This window comes from Rhinoderma darwinii, chromosome 2 (assembly GCF_050947455.1).
Source record: "Rhinoderma darwinii isolate aRhiDar2 chromosome 2, aRhiDar2.hap1, whole genome shotgun sequence".
Taxonomy (NCBI): Eukaryota; Metazoa; Chordata; class Amphibia; order Anura; family Rhinodermatidae; genus Rhinoderma; species Rhinoderma darwinii.
Genome location: NC_134688.1, coordinates 6,457,458 through 6,478,489, shown reverse-complemented (window position 1 = coordinate 6,478,489; position 21,032 = coordinate 6,457,458). Strand labels below are relative to the sequence as shown.

The 21,032-nt window shown below is 46.5% G+C and overlaps 1 protein-coding gene across 1 annotated transcript in view; it reads left to right on the top strand.

The window, feature by feature from the left end:
* PGM2L1 (phosphoglucomutase 2 like 1) overlaps positions 1–14,727 on the top strand; it is a 46,700-nt gene extending 31,973 nt beyond the window's left edge. The window contains exons 12-14 of the mRNA XM_075851304.1: positions 5,325–5,514; positions 7,010–7,143; positions 8,773–14,727. Of these exons, the coding sequence (XP_075707419.1) occupies positions 5,325–5,514; positions 7,010–7,143; positions 8,773–8,875 (427 nt within the window). The 3' untranslated portion in view covers positions 8,876–14,727. The remainder of the gene's footprint in view (positions 1–5,324; positions 5,515–7,009; positions 7,144–8,772) is intronic.
* Positions 14,728–21,032: the final 6,305 nt, after the last annotated feature.

The window sequence follows — 21,032 nt, the reverse complement described above, 5'->3', positions numbered from 1 at the left end:
GCCTCCCATTGATTTAAAAAACAGGTCAGAGGTGGAACCCCGTGAAGGCGGTTTTGGAATTTTTTGGCGCAGTTTCCAATGCGGTTTCTGCATCACAGACCGTGCCTCTGTGTGAACTAGCCCTTACCGAGGAAATGTATAATGCAAAAAAGGGACAGAAATAAAAAAAATAAAAGTACATTTAAAAAAAAAAACAATTACTTAAGATCCCCCCCCAAACAACGCTCCCCCCCAACAATGTGTCGTAACGCCGGCCCTGCCCCAATTACCCTAAAATAGACGTGTAATATATCAAAGTTTACGGTAGACAATGCCGATCACAGATAAGTCTATTTAAGGCCTCATTCGCACGAATGTGCTTTTGCAGCCGCAATTCCCCTGAAAATCCACAGGAGAATTGCGGCCCCATTCATTCCTATGGGGCCATGCAGACGACCGTGCTTTTCGCAGTCCGCGCATGGCCCAGGAGCCCGAACCGCAGAAAAAACGGACAAGTCTTATTACGGCCGTGTTCTGCGGTCCCGGCTCATTGTAAATAATGGCCGCGGCCGTGTGCACAGCCTGTGATTTGCAGGCGGCTCGCGGGTGACACTCTGCTGCCGGCCGACCCGAAAATCATGGCCGTGCACATGGCTACGGTCGTGTGCATGAGGCCTTAGGGTAACACTAAATTATTACCAGAAAAAATGTGCTGATTTTTTTACTATTTTTTTTAATTCTAATTAAAAGCCTAAAAATGCTAAAAAAAACAAAACACAAAAAGGATGTGTAAAAAAAACCTGTCCTGTTCACGAAAAAAAGTCGCAAAAATCACGCCGCCAGCCCAAGACATAAAAAAGTTCTAGCCGTGGTAAAAATGGCTAAATGGTGCCTCATCCTAAATCGGTTCAAAAAGTGGGTGGGGTTAAGTGGAAAGGGGCGGGGACACATTTACTATCATGTGCGCCATCAACTGTTGTAAATGAAAGCGGAGATCTTTGTCGGCTCGCAGCTGGTGTAGGTTTCTCTTTCTGGCGCGCACGGCGGAAAATGCAACAAATGTTTAGAGAGGCTGCGAGTATTAATGAATCAGCCAATCAGCCGCCTCTTACTCCTGCGGGCGTCAGACTAAGGCTCCGTTCACACGCTAAAGTAAAAATGGCTTTTAAATACGGAGCGGTTTTCAAGGGAAAATGCGTTTTTTATGCATCGTGTTTTTTGCGGCGGTTTTTGGTGCCGTTTTTCTACTGACACAATGAAAAATGAGTCCAGAAGTGACGACGTGCGTTTCCTTTTTTTACGGGGCTTTTTTTTAACGCCCCATTTTTACAAACAGCCGCGTAAAAAAAACGCCCGGTGGGAATGAAACGCCGTTTTTCCTATTGAAATCAATGGGCAGATGTTTGGAGGCGTTCAGTCTCCGTATTTTTAGCACTTTTTCAAGGTGTTTTGCGGCCCAAAAAACGGCTGAAAATGAGCCGTGTGAACAAAGCCTAAGACTGGCCAGTCGTCATAAACCTGCCCCAAAGTGTTTTCCATTCTTCACCGTTTTTAAAATCTCTGCTTGCTTTAACCCTTTCCCGACCCATGACAAAAATGACCGTCATGGAGCGGAGAGGGGGGGGGTGTGATATTTGGAGCGGGTTTCGTGCTGAGCCCACTCCATACGCTGCAGGTGTCAGCTGTGTATCGCCTTGTTCCAGGCCGTTTAACTAGTTAAATGCCGCGGTCAATAGCGTAAGTGGCATTTAAACCGTTAAGAGGAGGCAGCCCCTCCGACAGCCCCTCGCAACACGATCGAGGGGCGCCAATGGTTGTCATGGCAGCCCGGGAGCCTAATGAAGGCCCCCAAGTCTGCCTTCTGCCTGCCTCAGGCAGGGCTTAGCAGGAGCCTGTAGAAATGACCATATACTGCAATACATTAGTATAGCAGTGTATTGTACCAGCGATCTAAACATCGCTGGTTCAAGTTCTATTAATTTTTTTTGTAGCATAAAAAAAATATTAAAAGTTACAAAAAAAAAACCTTTACTGATTTTATTTATTTATTTATTTTTTTCTCCCCGCCCCCCAGCACCATTTAAAAAAATAAACAAAATTGGTATCGCTGCGTCCGTAAAAGTACGAACTATTCCAATATAACATCAGCGTTGTGAGAAACTGGACCTGGACCGCACAATCCACAATATATACGTTGATCTGAGCCGCTGGGCAGAATTTATACACAATATAACTTTATTTAAGTCGCACAGTGAACGAAAAAAATTAAAAATTAAAACGCCAGAATCGCAGTTTTTTGGTCACCCGAGCGCCAAAAAATTTAACAAGTGATCAAAAAGTCGTATGTACCAAAAAATGGTGCCAATAAAAACTATAGCCGGTCCCGCAAAAAATAAGCCCTCCCAGCGCTCAATCTACGGAAAAATAAAAACGTTCTGCCTCTCACAATGCGGTGAAACAAAACAATTTTTCTTGTTCAACAAATAGTTTTTTTCTTTGTAAAAGAAGAAAAAATATTTAAAAAACTCTATAAATTTGGTATCCGCGTAATCGTATTGAGCCGCAGAATAAAGTTACGTTGCCGTTTTTACCGCACGGTGAAAACTGTAAAAACAAAACCCAAAAAACAATGGAGGAAATTCGGTTTTTTTCCGATCACACCCCACAAATAATTTTTTTCACATTTCCGAGTACATTAAACGGTACTTTAAATAGTGGCAACAGAAAGTAGAACTCCTCCCGCAAGAAATAAGCCCCACCCACCGCTCCACTGACGGGAAAAGGAAAACGTTACGGCTCCTGGAAGGCGGAAAGTGAAAAAATAAAACGTAAAAACGAAAAATGTCTGGCTCTTTAAAGGGTTAAGTGGCACTTTTGTTTAGATCCAGAGGCTGAATGACTTGGTGCAGAAGACCCTTCAGTGGATAATCTGTACAGACAACAGCGACACCTGGTGGTCAGAACTTAGAATTACAAAAATAATTAACTTTTTTTTTTTTTTTTCGTAGTTTCTGGAAAGATTAGAAAGTTGGAATAGGAATCCCCTCCCCCTCCAACCCCGCCGTTTATTATTGCGTAATTCCTGCATTTCTTGACTATCGCCTTCCCCCCCCCCCCAACCTCTGTCCTGCACTTGGGCACTATGTACGATGGTGGCAACTAGCCGGCAGTGGATCCGAGTCTGATATTTGTGATTGTGCTGGTTACACCGTAAGGCTGAAAACCTCACCCAATACTTCTCACTGCTGAGGCTTTGCTACAGTTGTTTCCAGTCTAGTTGATATATTACAATGTATCGGTGTGGAGTCCAGGCTGTTTACCTCACAGAGGATTTTCTAGTCTTGATGCAACTGTGTAACAAAGCTTCAGCTGCCAGAAGTATTAAGGATGTAAACAAATTTTAACCATTCACTGACTGCAAGCAGAGATATTTGAAACAGAAAGAGAATTAAAACACAAAGTTGAAGCTTTTTTCATTATACAATGATTCAATGAGTTTTCCGAGGCTGCAGGGTTGATGGCATAGCCTTAGGATATCTGATTGGTGGGGGTCCGACTCCTGGCACCATCGCCGATCAACTGTATGAACGGGCCACGGCTGAGCATCGCGTACCCTTCATTGTTTACCCTGACGCAGCGCCCGTACATTAAGCTCACAGCAGCCCTGTCCCATTCAAGTATATTGGGCTGAGCAGCAGTACCGGGCACAGCCACTACTAAGTGTGCGGCGCTGTTCCTGAGTAAGTGAAGGGGACGCCACGCTCGCTGCAGCCCCGTCATACCGCTGAACAGACGTGGGACTCCACTAATCGCATATTCTAAGGGCAGGTGTCCATATTACAGCCCAGAAAAAAACCTAAAACCTTTAACCTTTTCGCTGCCAGGAGTTTTTGGACATTTTGCGTCTTTAGTAGCTGGGACAATTTTCACATTTTTGACATGAACAAATGAAACCTGAATTACACAATCATACTAAACCCTCACACCTGTATATTTTCTGAAAGTAGTCGCAAAAAAAAACCCATAGAAATTGATTATTTTGGGCTAAACGTTTGACCCAAACACAAAAAATCTGATCCAAAATCCAAAAATAAAAGTTCAGGATGTGCAGAGTTCACACACAACATGAATGTCGCACAAATCTTCATAAAATCACCAGAACTGGAGAGACCAAAAATCTGGAAATTAAAAAAAGTAGCGACCTATAAAATACAGAAACCCTATATATTACCTGAAAGCAGACAACCCGACCATTGCGGATGTTCTGACGGGCTGTAGGCAGCCGTGGCCACCTTCACGTAACTTTGTAACCAAGAGGAATTGTTTGTACCTAGTGTCAGGCTTATGGTGGCAAAGGCCCTTACTATGGTGCCGTATCCCCATTGAATGTGTACAAAAATCTTTTCCATCCATCAGAAATGTATTGGACATTCCTCTAGTGATAATCGTTATCGCTATGACTGCGATGTGTAACCGGTGTCGTTAGAGCGGCGGTCAACGGATTTTAAGCTAAAGATCCGGTACGGACAGGATAGGGATAGTTTTTGCTCGATGGAACTTTTTTGATGCTGTGATCCGGAAGCTGTTGTGGAGCCATTAAACCACCTTATTAACCATCTTCTCGCTCCTTTTGACAATCATATACTCTCTGATTCACAAGGGGGTGATAACATGAACAAAAGTTTGTTACACCTCCACTTGGGTCATCTACAGCCATACAGGGACAGGAGAAGGATCACTGCTTCTCTTCCTCTCCCTGCATGCTGCCAGTTTGTCCTCCGCTGCGCCTCCCTCTCCTCCACACAGGCTGAGAAGGTTAGAGCTGCAAATATATGCAGGTCCCACTTCAACCTGGCTAGGTCTCGGCTCTAGCTGCAATCTAAGTCTTGTTTTTAAGATTCTTGGTTTTAAAACAGCCTGAGCTAGAGCCTTTATAAGCACAGGCTTAGGTGAGAGCTGCAAATATATGCAGCTCTCGCTTCAACCTGCCCTAGCTCTGGCTAGATCGCAGCTAGAGTCCATTTTCAAAGACCAGAATCTTCGCTTTCAAACAAGACTTAGATTGCAGCTCCAGCTACGACCTTGCTCACTTCAGAGCCATTTGTTTCAAGAACGTATTAGATACATCTTTGGCTACTGAAATGTCTTTCTGGCAGGACATATGAAAACTTCACCAGCCCTTTAAGGCTAGGGCCAGTCGTCTCCATTTTATACCCCCCAAACTCCCATCATGCTCCTCTGGTGGGGGGAGGTTCTTGTGTCTAGATTCTATAGGATATATAGATCAGTCATGTTTTCCCATCATTCCCCGGACTCATCTCTGTATTGTTCCCACCCATTTCCAGATACGGTTATCACATTTCAAAGACCTCCTACTTCCTGTGCTACGATCCGCCCACCATTAAGAGGATATTTGAACGACTGCGGAATTACAACGGCCCTAAGCAGTACCCACAGTGTTGCGGGACGTACGGCATCCGTTATGTGCGGGACGTAACCGTGGGCTACGACAGCAGTCAGCCGAATAAGAAATGTGTAAGAGCTGCGCACAACACACAAAATCTCCCAGCATTCCCTGCTTATTCAGTGTCTGCACAAAGCTTCTCTAGTGATTTTATTCTGCAAACTGTTGTCTTTAAACCAGGTACTGTAAAGTTATGTGTAGAAAAACTAGCTGCCCCCACAAGCGTGCTGACTTTTTCCAGTAACAACCAGCAGAATAGTGAGCGCAGCTCTGGAGTATAATACAGGATGTAACTCAGGAGCAGTACAGGATAAGTAATATAATGTATGTACACAGTGACTCCACCAGCAGAATAGCGAGTGCAGCTCTGGAGTATAATACAGGATGTAACTCAGGATCAGTACAGGATAAGTAATGTAATGTATGTACACAGTGACTCCACCAGCAGAATAGTGATTGTAGCTCTGGAGTATAATACAGGATATAACTCAGGATCAGTACAGGATAAGTAATGTATGTGCACAGTGACTCCACCAGCAGAATAGTGAGTGCAGCTCTGGAGTATAATACAGGATATAACTCAGGAGCAGTACAGGATAAGTAATGTAATATGTGTACACAGTGACTCCACCAGCAAAATAGTGAGTGCAGCTCTGGAGTATAATACAGGATGTAACTCAGGATCAGTACAGGATAAGTAATGTATGTACACGGTGACTCCACCAGCAGAATAGTGAGTGCAGCTCTGGAGTATAATACAGGATGTAACTCAGGATCAGTACAGGATAAGTAATGTAATGTATGTACACAGTGACTCCACCAGCAGAATAGTGAGTGCAGCTCTGGAGTATAATACAGGATGTAACTCAGGATCAGTACAGGATAAGTAATGTAATGTATGTACACAGTGACTCCACCAGCAGAATAGTGAGTGCAGCTCTGGAGTATAATACAGGATATAACTCAGGATCAGTACAGGATAAGTAATGTAATGTATGTACACAGTGACTCCACCAGCAGAATAGTGACTGCAGCTCTGGAGTATAATACAGGATATAACTCAGGATCAGTACAGGATAAGTAATGTAATGTATGTACACAGTGACTCCACCAGCAGAATAGTGAGTGCAGCTCTGGAGTATAATACAGGATGTAACTCAGGATCAGTACAGGATAAGTAATGTATGTACACAGTGACTCCACCAGCAGAATAGTGAGTGCAGCTCTGGAGTATAATCCAGGATAAGTATAGGATCTCTAATGTATGTGCACAGTGACTCCGCTGTTTCTGCAGACTCGTTCTAGATGTATATTTTGATTACAGAGCTGGGACGTGGTGCTGAGGTGTGTGTGTATGTGATGCTTCCTCCACTGTAAAAGTTAATGTATAAAACTAAACTTGATACTAAATGGCGTCTGTATACCGCTGCGCTGGTTATATATCTGGGGCCATGCTGCCTGTATATAGGATGCATAGTCTCGGTTCTGGTGGGCAGGTATAGCAGTCCAGCATACACTCCATATATACATTGAGTCTCCTACTAATCAGAGCAACGTCTCCTGCAGCTTCTTCCCGCCAGTAAGAACAGTCAGATGATCACTTTCACCTTTCTGAACGGCTGCGTGACCACCATGAGAACCAGCGGGACAGAACCAAAGATCAAGTACTATGCCGAGATGTGCGGGATCCCCGGGCAGGGGTAAGTCTTGTTCCTTATTCAGCTCTCGGTCTGGAATATTAGCTACTTTTTTCCATAGTCCCTAGGACCCGCATGGGTCTCTTGTTGCCCCTTGTATTTTCATGGGTCTTTTGTTTTGCCCCCTGGACTTTCATGGGTTATTTGTTGCCACACATGAAGCTTTAGTTGCACCCTTGGACCCACGTGGGTCCTTTTGGTTGCCCCTTGGACCCACGTGGGTCCTTTTGGTTGCCCCTTGGACCCACGTGGGTCCTTTTGGTTGCCCCTTGGACCCACGTGGGTCCTTTTGGTTGCCCCTTGGACCCACGTGGGTCCTTTTGGTTGCCCCTTGGACCCACGTGGGTCCCTTTTGGTTGCCCCTTGGACCCACGTGGGTCCCTTTTGGTTGCCCCTTGGACCCACGTGGGTCCTTTTTGGTTGCCCCTTGGACCCACGTGGGTCCTTTTTGGTTGCCCCTTGGACCCACGTGGGTCCTTTTTGGTTGCCCCTTGGACCCACGTGGGTCCTTTTTGGTTGCCCCTTGGACCCACGTGGGTCCTTTTTGGTTGCCCCTTGGACCCACGTGGGTCCTTTTTGGTTGCCCCTTGGACCCACGTGGGTCCTTTTTGGTTGCCCCTTGGACCCACGTGGGTCCTTTTTGGTTGCCCCTTGGACCCACGTGGGTCCTTTTTGGTTGCCCCTTGGACCCACGTGGGTCCTTTTTGGTTGCCCCTTGGACCCACGTGGGTCCTTTTTGGTTGCCCCTTGGACCCACGTGGGTCCTTTTTGGTTGCCCCTTGGACCCACGTGGGTCCTTTTTGGTTGCCCCTTGGACCCACGTGGGTCCTTTTTGGTTGCCCCTTGGACCCACGTGGGTCCTTTTTGGTTGCCCCTTGGACCCACGTGGGTCCTTTTTGGTTGCCCCTTGGACCCACGTGGGTCCTTTTTGGTTGCCCCTTGGACCCACGTGGGTCCTTTTTGGTTGCCCCTTGGACCCACGTGGGTCCTTTTTGGTTGCCCCTTGGACCCACGTGGGTCCTTTTTGGTTGCCCCTTGGACCCACGTGGGTCCTTTTTGGTTGCCCCTTGGACCCACGTGGGTCCTTTTTGGTTGCCCCTTGGACCCACGTGGGTCCTTTTTGGTTGCCCCTTGGACCCACGTGGGTCCTTTTTGGTTGCCCCTTGGACCCACGTGGGTCCTTTTTGGTTGCCCCTTGGACCCACGTGGGTCCTTTTTGGTTGCCCCTTGGACCCACGTGGGTCCTTTTTGGTTGCCCCTTGGACCCACGTGGGTCCTTTTTGGTTGCCCCTTGGACCCACGTGGGTCCTTTTTGGTTGCCCCTTGGACCCACGTGGGTCCTTTTTGGTTGCCCCTTGGACCCACGTGGGTCCTTTTTGGTTGCCCCTTGGACCCACGTGGGTCCTTTTTGGTTGCCCCTTGGACCCACGTGGGTCCTTTTTGGTTGCCCCTTGGACCCACGTGGGTCCTTTTTGGTTGCCCCTTTGATCCTCTCAATCCTTTGCCCCCTCCATAATATCAGGAGTTCTACAAGTGCTCAGTCGTTGTACCCTTATATCATACACCATCAGGGATTGCAGCCCTTTCACATCCTCTGCAGCGCCCCCTACTGACGCCTCTGTGTCTCTGCAGTGACAGATCATTCCTGGAGGAGGAGCTGAAGAAGGTCGTCCAGGCTTTAGTGGAGGAGTTCCTGGAACCCAGCAAGAACGGCCTGATCTGGAGGACCCTGTGAGGACGTCCGGCACCTCCAGCCCTAATGCTCTTCTGTGCGGCCGCCACGTTACGGGTCAGCGGCACGCAGCGCATATCGGCTGGAATGGCGGAAAAATAATCAACGTAAAACTGTCCAGACATTTTCAATGCAAAGCACTTACACGTGTGTGGTCCTGCTGCAAAGCATCGTGGGGGTGTCTGGTAATCGTACACCTTACCAACACGACGCTTACACTGCCGCTGCAGCAATCTCCGCACTGAATGATACGTTGGACGAGCCGTTGCTCGTGAGGTATTCTTACACTATGGAGGCATTTCTTAAAGGGATAGTACACAGTCCCCCCTCCCCCTCCAGTTTAAGGTTTATCTGTTTGTCATGGTTTGTCTTTTAGTTTGCTTTCGACCAAATGACTTTTTATGTTTGTGGGTGAGAGAAGAGGCCGGCCAGTCCTTAGAGGGTCCCTGTCCTGGGATTGGTCCCCTTTAACTGAGGAGATCTGTAATATCCCACATCAATGCTTAACGATTGGTTGGCCACTGAATATCCCCATCAGGGTGCAAGAAACTGATCCGGTCGTCGACTTCTGTCTGATCTCTAATAATTTATTTTCAATGGTAATGAGTTTTTGAAAATCCCCCATAAAACTTTTTGGTTTGTGGATTCAGGACTAGGGAGGTTAAATATCGGTCAGCCCTGGGGGTGTTCAGTGGGCCGCGGTGTCACCATTAGTTAAGCTTTGATTGGAAGCCGGTACTAGCAAACGGTTCCTTCGTGGCGGCTGCCGTTGTGAAGGGGCGGAGCTTATATGAATGAGTTCTATTTATGCATCAGGGACTAGTGACCCCACAATTGGCGCCTCTAGCCTGGGCGGTCTTCCCGGTGAATCGATAGGCCTTGTTCTTCGGCCGTGGTGGCTCAGAACGTCCTTGTGTGTAGATGACGCGGCCACTTAAGATGGAAAAACTTGAGGAGTTGTTACTTTTATGTTCTTTTTGTTACTTTGATAACTTATTTTGTGTTTTCCTGGTGCGCGTGCTGTGGGCGGAGGCGACGTACGCTTCAGGGCCGTGGCTGGATGTTCTCGTGGCGTCTTCCGTCCTGTGTTGTCACCGTTCTGCTTTTGACTTTTTCGTTGCGTTGAGGTTTTCTGGGAGTCGATGCCAGATAAAGGAACGGTCTTTTGAGAATCTTAAAGGGGTATTCCCACTATTTAAAGGACTCGTCCAGCTTTGCAGAACTTTCCATAATACAATAATCTACACAAACAGGCTTTGTGTTTCCATTACTCATCATTTTCACCATCTCTGCTTGCTCTCAGTGACTGAGAGCATTTTTATTACCATTCAGATGTTAAAAATGAGTCCTGACCTCGTCCTGCTCGCAGAGATTTTTTGTTACAATGTATCAACGTGGGCAATCCTCTCTGATGTAAACATGGCAATAACACTAAACGCTTGCTCCCCTCTCCTGGACTTTGGCTTGAGCGCAATTCATGCTTTAATGTCAGTGAATGGAAACCTGCATTGTTTTAATGCAGAGGCTTACAAAACAAATATTTAGGCCTAGCATTGATCGTACAGCTGACGGTTTGCTACAATGTATCGGTCTAGACAATCCTTTTGTGAACAGGACAAATTTCTCTTCTATCCTGAAGCTTTGCTACAATGTTTCAGCCTGGAGTCCAAGCTGTTAACTCGCATAGATCAATACATTATAACAAACCCTCAGCTGTGAGAAGTGGTGTCAGGACAGGTATTTAGACTGGATGTAAATAAGAATGTTTCCATTCACTGACAGCAAGCCATGAAGCACACTCAGCCCAGAGCATTGCCCACACTGACACATTGTAACAAATCTTTCAGCTGGGTGAGCAGGACCGGTTTCATCAAGAATGTTTCCAGTCAAGCAGAGATCTTGACATTGGTGAGGAATTGACACACAGACGCCCACATTTATTAGCGATTTACTCATAAATCCATCTCAACAAGTCGTGAATAACGGCGCGCACCATTTTTTGCGCAAAAACTTGCGACTTTTCCAGCCATTTGTCTATTTAGAAAAGTGATGAGAAAAGTAGGTGTGGCTTACTGGAAGTGGGCGTGGCCTAAACATTCTATAGATTTATTAATATTAAAGCCAGAAAATGGCGCTAATTGTAGGTTTCATTTTCTGACTTTAAATTCCCCCAATTTGTTATGGGCTGAGGTTCCTTCTAATAAATGTGCCGCAATTCTGTCCAGCGATCATTTTATTTTAGACGGGCGCATGAAACCGGAGTCTAAATAACGGAGGGCTGAAGATTATCAGGAAGGTGAGAACTTCCCGTTATACGATGATTCCGTGCTATTTACAGGAGTACCGGCCCTTTAACATCTTCCACTTTTAGGCCGGGTTCATACTGAGTTTTTTGCAGGCGGAAATTGTACCTCAAAATTCCGTTTGGAAGTTTGAGGCAGATTTTCCTGTCCCTGCACCCCGATTTTCGCTGCGTTTTTCGCCCGCGGCCATTGAGTGTCGCGGGCATTAAAACTCCGCGAAATACGCTTTTTCTGCCTCCCATGGATGTCAATGGGAGGTCAGAGACGTAAACGCCTGAAGATAGGCCATGTCCCTTCTTTCTCCCGCGAGACGGGAAAAAGACGCCTCCGTCTCCCATTGAAATCCTTTGGAGGCTTTTTCGGATGGTTTTTGACGAGTTTTGCGGCGCTATTTCCGCGTCTAAAAACGTTAAACTCAGTGTGAACATAGCCTTAGCGTCCGTTCGCTCTCTCTGTGAGTTTTCCCCTATGTATATTGTGGACCTCCCACTCGCACGTAACCCGCTGTAGTGTCTACACGGACGTCTTACTTGTGAGACCACTGAATTTGCGTCTGGTCGCTTTGTCCATCACATTGATCAGATATTGCTGCACTTTTCACCCCTCCCCCGGCCGCCGCTCTGTACATACCAGCTGGAGGCAGGACCCCCCCCCCCCCCCCCCCCCTACGGAGTTCATCTCAATTCTTTCCAAAATATAAAGCTGCTGCGTCAGTCCACGAGTCACAGCTTATACTCCTGTTACATCCAGAGCTGCATTTACATTTATACCCTAGTCTCATTCAGAGCTGCATTCCCATTATGTCTTATACTCCAGTCCCATCCAGATCTGCATTCACATTTATGCCCAGTCACATTCAGAGCTGCATTCACATTGTCACACTCCAGTCACATCCAGAGCTGCATTCACATTGTCTTATATTCCAGTCCCACCTAGAGCTGCATTCACATTGTTTTATACCCCAGTTACATCCAGAACTGTATTCAGTCACAGGCCTTATACTCCAGTCACATCCAGAGCTGCATTCAGTCACATCATGTTTTATACTCCTGTAACATCCACAATTTTTAATAATCCAATCTAGCACCCCCCTCCCCCGCCTCCAAGGGTACTCAGCGGTTGTTGTACGCAATGCTATGCTGCATTGCACTGTGGAAGTTGTAGAGCTCACGCCAGACACTGTACATGGTTGTAGAATATGCCATTGTGGGAGCGCAGCCAGGCTGTTTAGGTTTTGTTCAGCATCACAATGCCGGAAGATTTTGAATGCAGCTCTTGATGTAACCGGAGCACAAAGCAATTGGAAATGTCACTGAATATAATATGCGGATTTGATCTGTACATTGATGTACCAAACCGGAGATACAATTGAACACCCAGTTCATTGTTGGGTCTGCAGAGCGCGGCTCAGGGGGATGACGTCTTGGTGGAGTGTCTGTCCGGTGTGCTGCCATCTGCTGGAAGCCTGTAGTTAGTCGCTGACCGCCGGGTGTGCAGCTCAGGTGAGTCCTGCAGTAAAGTGACCGGGCTCCGTGTGTTCCTATTGAAGTTTGTTGCACTCTGATTCGTGGCTTCCCCGGGGTCTGACTGTCCTGGTCAGTACGGGGTTACTTATATTGCACTATGTCTTATTGCACTGCTCTCGTGTCTGTCCTGCAATAGATCACCATATATCGATCCAGTGTCCTCTAGGGGGCGCTACGATGGGCAGCCGGATTGCTATTTGGGCTGCTGTAGAGGAGGGGAGGTCGTTACAATGTGCCTCGGCCACACATATGAATAAGACAGACCCCCCTCTCCGAGTGTTTATACTAAATATGTTACCAAAGTGCCCAGATCCCGTCTCGCCCTTTTTGCTTTGACCTGTGGTGTTGCCTTGTTTTTCTAGGATGCCGCTCCTCTGTACCCATTACATTGTCATAGAGGAGGTCCGGCCAGTGGCGAGTATGGAACTCCAAGCCCAGCCACAAACCTCTCGAGGTGTAGATGATTAGAAAATGACCACCTTACTTTACACTGCAACCAGAAAAAAGCGTCAGCAGTGGACTTCACCGCCATCTAGATGATCAGCTTGAGGGGCTGTATGGTTGGTCTAACCTCATCTCACCATGTATGTGGACTGTGGAGCTGACTGTGTACTTGAAGGGTAGGAGCCACTAGCAGACATAGAAGGGGCAATCACCCAGTTGGGATACCATCTATAAGCACAAAGTTCTCTCCCATGTGCCCTCTTGGTCTCTCAAAACCATTGAGAAGTCCGACATGTCCATGTTACTTCTTGATTTTTCTTTGGCCTCTTGCTTTGGCTGCTTTATATTTTATCCACCTCCCCTATGGTTGGCAGTTCAGGGGGTCGTTAGATGACTACCAGGGGTGTGCCCATTGGTTCAGCTTTGGTAGAACGTCTCACCGATGGTCCAGTAGAGACCGTTCCTGGTTCAGGGTTCTTCCAATACCAGTGGGTGCTCCATGTCATATGAGGTTTAACCAGTTATTCGAGACCCCATTGCAGTGGCATCAACAGAGGTTTCCATTGAGTTCTATGACCCTGGAGTGATGGGTCACAAGTTGGTAACCACCTTCTGAAATGTTCTTGGAAGAGATGTTAAAACTCTTTGTATATCGTACATAAACTAGGCCAATATATGGAGAGGTGAGGCTTGTTTATCGCTTGTTCTTGAGCGGACTGGGTGCAGTAAAGTCCTTTATGTCTGTTTTTTCTCCGTGGTTCGGAGGTGTTCAAGGCTTTAATATTTTGTGGTTGCTCGTATTTTGGCTTTTGCCTTGTTTATCCAACTTGTAATTTATTTAATCTCATTCAAGGATAGACGCTGAGCAGAACAGGTCATATATGGTAAGGTGTAGCTTGCCAAACCTGAGTATTGGACTTTTGCCCCCACTACAGTCTCTTCCTGACGACTCCAAATTTTTAAGACTTCTTCCTCTCAAAGTGGACGGACTATCCGCACTGTAACGTTCTCACAGGGTTACTTACCGGGGACGCTGACGTTCCCACCAGGTTCCTCCGTTTTATTCTCAATGCTTATCTGCATTTGTCTGAAGCAGAAGACCGGTGATGGTTGGGTAGAAGACACATGGACAACCGGCGGTTCTTCTAATTGTTCTTCGTCCAAGTAACTTTTTGAGACCTATTTATTTTAGAAGCGAGATCCAGATCCTGAACAGTCAGAGATGATGTCCCCCAGCACATGGTCAATAAAACTTCTAGTCAAAGAGGTTGTCCCATGAAGACCCCAGCTGTCCAAATCCTGATTCATCACTCTGTATCAGGCTGAGCTTGGTTGTGGGGGTAAATCCAGTCTATCGTTATACAAGGTCACGCTGCTAATGACCTTCAGTTATAGGATTATCATAAAAGAGAGATAAAGCTGTATGGACTTGTTCACGTTGACTCGTAATTTCGGGTTTACCTCAGAGTGATGGTTGTTTTCTACAGAATACTTTTGCCGTAAGCAAATTGTATTTTTTTTTCTATTGTGGTGATATATCGTGTAACTGGCGGTCAAATAAACTCCGGTTATAATATAACAATGTGATGAGTATTTTTGCAATCGTTCTATAATCATCCTTAAGGCTTTGGGGAAAAGCAAAGAGCTTGCAGCTCCTGCCAGGGTCACCCATGGCAGAAAGTTCTTCACCCACCACCTACTTATATTTGGCAGCAGAAGCTACAAACTCTACTGTAGAGGGTCGATTAGCAGAGGTGATGCCAAAGAAAGCTGCTCCGAGAAAGGCAATGGTTAACCGAAATGCAGTGGAATGATCGGTGAGATGGTCCCAGAAGAAGGGTAAGAGGGTCCCTTCTTCTCCAGAAGAAGGGACCCTCCTGTTGGAAGATGGACTACACGAAACTGAGGAGAAGTCAAGGATCCCTCAGAGTACAGCTGAAATAAAGTTGTATCTGACGCCACCACTAGGGGAGCAGTGGAGCTTAATGAAGACTGATTGATTTATTTACCATAGACAAGAGATTGGCAGATTCAGTGAATTGGTGTGGGATCTGCCAAAAATAAAGTAGTTGTCTTATCGTAGCGGGTTCAAAAACTCTAACTAGCTTTATAAATGTGAGGTCTCTTCAGAGGCTTCAACAATAAGCCGTGTTAGTCTTGGAAATAAATGATCTTTTTATATCATGTATGTATTCCAGGAACTGGTGGATCAGCTGACAATTTAAATCTGCAATATACATGCTATACTGTATATACAGTACCCTAAATGGTCACTATTGGGTGTTTCTACAATGGAGAAGGATTTAGGTGTAATTATTGATGATCAACTAAATTATAGCACTCAATGCCAGTCTGCTGCATCAAACGCTAACATAATAAAGTCTTGCATTCGTAAAGGCATGGCTTCTACACCGTGTTCCAAATTATTATGCACATTGGATTTAAGTGTCAAACATTTAATTATTGGTTTTTCAATGAAACTCATGGATGGTCTTGTGTCTTAGGGCTCTTTGGATCATTGTAATCAATCTCAGACACCTGTGATAATTAGTTTGCCAGGTGTGCCCAATCAAAGCAAAACTACTTAAGAAGGACGTTCCACATTATTAAGCAGCCACAGGTTTCAAGCAATATGGGAAAGAAAAGGATCTCTCTGCTGCCGAAAAGTGTGAAATCGTGCAATACCTTGGACAAGGTATGAAAACATTGGATATTTCAAGAAAACGTAAGCGTGATCATCGTACTGTGAAAAGATTTGTGGCTAATTCAGAGCACAGACGGGTTCGTTCAGATAAAGGCATAATGAGGAAGGTTTCTGGCAGACAAATTAATAGGATTAGGAGAGAAGCTGCTAAAATGCCATTGCAAAGCAGCAAACAGGTATTTGAAGCCGCCGGTGCCTCTGGAGTCCCGCGAACCTCAAGGTGTAGGATCCTCCAGAGGTTTGCAAGTGTGCATAAAGCTATTATTCGGCCACCCCTAAACAATGCTCACAAGCAGAAACCGTTGCAGTGGGCTCAAATACATGAAGACTAATTTTCAAACCATGTGGTTTACTGATGAGTGCCGTGCAACCCTGGATGGTCCAGATGGATGGAGTAGTGGATGGTTGGTGAAGGGCCACCATGTCCCAACAAGGCTGCGACGTCAGCAAGGAGGTGGCGGTGTCATGTTTTGGGCTGGAATCATGGGGAGAGAGCTGGTAGGCCCCTTTAGGGTCCTTGGCGGTGTGAAAATTACCTCTGCAAAGTACGCAGAGTTTATGACTGACCACTTTCTTCCGTGGTACAAAAAGAAGAACCGTGCCTTCCGTAGCAAAATTATCTTCATGCATGACAATGCACCATCTCATGCTGCAAAGAATACCTCTGTGTCATTGGCTGCTATGGGCATAAAAGGAGAGAAACGCATGGTGTGGCCCCCATGTTCCCCTCACCTCAACCCTATTGAGAACCTTTGGAGCATCCTCAAGCAAAATATCTACGCGGGTGGGAGGCAGTTCACATCAAAACAGAAGCTCTGGGAAGCGATTCTTACATCCTGCAAAGATATTCAAGCAGAAACTGTCCAAATACTCACAAATTCAATGGATGCAAGAATTGTGAAGGTGATATCAGAGAAGGGGTCCTATGTTAACCTGTAACTTGACCTGGTAAGTTTTTTTTTTTATTTGAAAGAGCTTTTGATTTCTGTAAATATGACCTGATGCTGAAAATGCAACAAATTACCATTTTAGTCTCTTTACAACCTTTAAAATGTTTTGATCTCTGTTGTGCATAATAATTTGAAACCGTGCATTTTGAGTTTTTTACTTCTAAAAAAAAATCTGTTATCATTAGGAGATTTGTTCAATAAAATTTGCATTATACTCCAACGGTTGATGGCTTGAAGATTATACTGACTGTCATTTGCATCGACTATTTAGGAAAATCAGCGAAAAATAACATTTGCATAATAATTTGGAATGCGGTGTTGAGAAGCGAGCATTGTTTTTCCCACTTTATAAAGCACTCGTGTTGCTGCATCTTAGATAAGAAGCCCAGTTTTGGGCACCAGTCCTTTAAAAAAGATACCAAAATCAAAGAATGCAAGATCTCGGCTATGAAGAAAGGTTGTCACAACGTATTTACCCTAGAGAGGAGAAAGCCGAGGGATGATAGGGTTTCTTTATTTGAATATTCCAATGGGCCCAATGCAACAACTTCCACAGAGAACACGGGGTCACGGCATGCGGCTGGGGAACGAGGGATTTAATCTCAATGCTTGAAAGCATTACTGTCTGAACTATAACGTTATGGACCGGGTCCCACATGGCTGATGATGTGGACGGATGTAAGAAAGGGTTAAGCATCTTCCCTGGAAAATTATATACAGGGTTACTGGTACTAATGTCGATCTAAGCATCAATTCGATCACCATTTGTCATCGGGGAGGAATTTTTTGCCTTTATGGCAAATTGGAATATGCCTGTGTCATGATCACAGGGTATGTGGACCCACTAGGCCGCTCTGCCGTAGCGGAGAGGCAGCTGACCAGGTCACAGTCTATACGAAAGTCAGTAATAGTAACGCTTAGGTACCTGAACTAGTCCAGACGGTGGCTGTGGCTTCAGCACGGAAGGAGGCCGGTGCAGCAGGTAGCGCCAGACGTGGCGGGCAGTATCCGATGTTGCAGAAGACACTGGACGTGGCAGAAAACACATTGCACGTGGCAGAACACACTAGACATGGCAGAAGACACTGGACGTGGCAAACGACAGCAGGTGCAGTAGACACGATTCCAACACTAGTAGGCACAGGAACAAGAACAGCACGGGATACAGGTAACGGCACGGGTAACAACTGGAAGGGGAAACACTAAGGGACCATTTGCAAGACAGACTGGGAAAACTAACAACGCTCAGGCAAGGATCAGAAGGGCTCGGGCCTTCTTATAGACCAGAAAATCATGGTCCGTTGATGATGATTTCCTGATGTTCCTACGGGACACAGCAGAACGGAGCGGAAGTGAGCGCTGGCGTCTCCTAGGAAGGAGATGGGGTCAAGCGCTTACGGATCCATGGCTGCAGGCGTCGGGAGGTGAGTAAACCTGATGGACGCTACAGTATCCCCCCTCTTACGCCCCTCTTCTTGGGGCCAGAGCTAGAGAGGAATTTTTTAATAAGAGCAGGAGCACTGGGGTTCTCATCAAGCTCCCAGGACCTCTCCTCAGGACCAAACCCTCTCCAGTCCACCAAATAGAAAGTCCTTCCTCCTACCCTTTTGCAGTCCAGGATCTCCCTCACCTCGAATATATCAGAAGAACCGCTGGGAGCAACTGTGGAACTAGAAGTCTTGCTGTAGCAGTTTAGGACCACTGGTTTCAGGAGGGACACATGGAAGGAGTTGGGGATTCTGAGGGTAGGAGGCAGCCGCAGCTTATAGGAGACAGGGTTTATCTGTTGCAGAATCTCGAAAGGACCGAGGAAGCTGGGAGCAAACTTGTATGAGGGCACCTTCAAACGAATGTTCCGAGAGGACAGCCAGACTTTAGTACCCAGAAGATACTGAGGCGACTCTCTTCACTTTGTATCTGCCTTTTGCTTCATGTGATCGACTTCCAGCAAAATAGAGGACCGGGTTTGTTGCCAGATTTGCAGAAAGTCCCCATATGCAGAGTCAGCAGTGGGTACCTGAGATGAAGTCGACACTGGAAGAGGGACTTTAGGCAGTTGACTGTACACAATGTGAAATGGAGTGGAAGTGGTGGATTCACTTGTGTGGGTGTTGAATGAGAACTCGGCCCATGGAAGAAGCTGTACCCAGTTATCGTGCTGTGAAGAGATGAAGTGGCGGAGATAATTCTGAGGAAAAGTCCAATCTCACATCCAGGAGTTTACAGAGGGCTCTCCAGAACTTTGAGGTAAACTGAAACCCCTGGTCGGACACCATGTGAAGAGGCAAGCCATGCAAGCGAAAGATGTGTAGAATGAAGAGACTCGTCAGTCGGGGAGCAGATGGTAGGCCGGTCAGCAGGATAAAATGTGCCATCTTAGAGAACCGGTCCACCACCACCCAGACCGTGTTGCATCCTGCTGAGGGGGGAAGGTCTGTGACAAAGTACATTGCAATGTGCTTCCAGGGGGTATTGGGTACAGGCAGAGGTTGAAGCAGGCCGGCCGGCTTGGAGTGAGTAACTTTTATAAGCACACACCGTGCAAGAAGAGACCAAGTCCAGAAAATCTTTAGATAGTGTGGGCCACCAGAATTGACGAGCAATCAGGTCTCAGGCTTTATAGACACCAGCGTGCCCAGCTAGTTTAGAGCTGTGTCCCCAGTGGAGAATTCCTCTCCTGTCTGCCAACCAAACAAAAGTCCTCCCGGAGGGATGTCTCTAACCTGCAGAGGATTAGCAATGACAATGCAGGACAGGTCTATGATATTCTGAAGCGACTCCATCGTGTCGTCCGTCTCAAACGATCTGGACAGGGCATCGGCCCTCACATTCTTGTCAGCGGGATGGTAGTGGAGCAGAAATTGGAAACGGGTGAAGAACAGCGACCACCTAGCTTGATGGGGATTCAGTCTTTGAGCGGACTGAAGGTAGGTAAGGTTCTTGGGGTCGGTGTAGATCAAGATGGGGTGAGCTGCGCCCTCTAAAAGATGTCTCCACTCCTCCAGAGCCAATTTGATGGCCAGTAGCTCCCGATCTCCAATAGAGTAATTGCGCTCAGTAGAAGAAAAAAGTCTAGAATAGTAGCCACATACTAATGCCTTTCCTTTTGGAGCTCCTCTGGAACAGAAGTGCACCAGTACCAACAGAGGAAGCGTCCACCTCCAATGAGAACTGCCGAGATACGTCAGGATGATGGAGGATCGAAGCTGAAGTGAAGGCTTTACTTGAGGCTAATGAATGCGTACTCTGCCTCTGGAGCCAACACCTTGGAATTCACACCCTTCTTGGTAAGGGTAGAGATGGGAGCCGTCAGAGATGAGAAGTTCGGAATAAACTGCCGGTAGAAATTGGCGAATCCCAGAACCGCTGTATGGCCCTTAGGCATTGAGGACGTGGCCACTCCAGAACAGACTTTAGTTTCTCAGGATCTATTTTAAGACCTTGATCCGAGATTATGTAGCCCAGGAAGGGCAAAGACTTCTTTTCAAAGACGCACTTCTCCAAATTGGCATATAAGCGATTCACTCTTAGTCGCAGAAGAACTTGACGGACATGCCTCCGATGGGTCATCAGATCTGGGGAGAAAATCAAAATATAGAGATAAACTGCAACACACATATAGAGGAGATCTCGGAAAAAATCACTGACGAATTCCTGAAACACTGCGGGAGCGTTACACTGTCCGAAGGGCATCACTAGGTATTCGTAGTGCCCATCACGGGTGTTAAATGCCGTCTTCCATTCGTCACCCCTGCGAATCCGGATTAGGTTGTAAGCCCCCCGCAGATCCAGCTTAGAAAATTTTTTGGCTCCTCGTATGCGATCAAACAGCTCGGATATAAGTGGCAATGAGTATTTGTTCTTGACCGTGATCTGGTTGAGACCACGGTAGTCAATGCAGGGTCGAAGAGATCCATCTCTCTTCTTAACGAAGAAGAAGCCGGCCCCAGCCGGGGAGGAAGGTTTTTGAGTAAAACCCCTCTCCAAATTCTCCTTGATATAGGCAGACATAGATAAAGTCTCGGACAAGGAGAGAAGATATACCCGTCCACGGGGAAGAGAAGGATTAGGAACCAGTTCAATGGGATAGTCATAATTCCGATGTGGAGGCAACGTCTCAGCTTCTCGTTTGCAGAAGACATCCGCAAAACTGGCATACTGAGATGGTAGACCGGAAAGTGATTGAGGCAGAGGGGGCACAACAGGACGGACTTGTGACAGGCAATGGCTGTG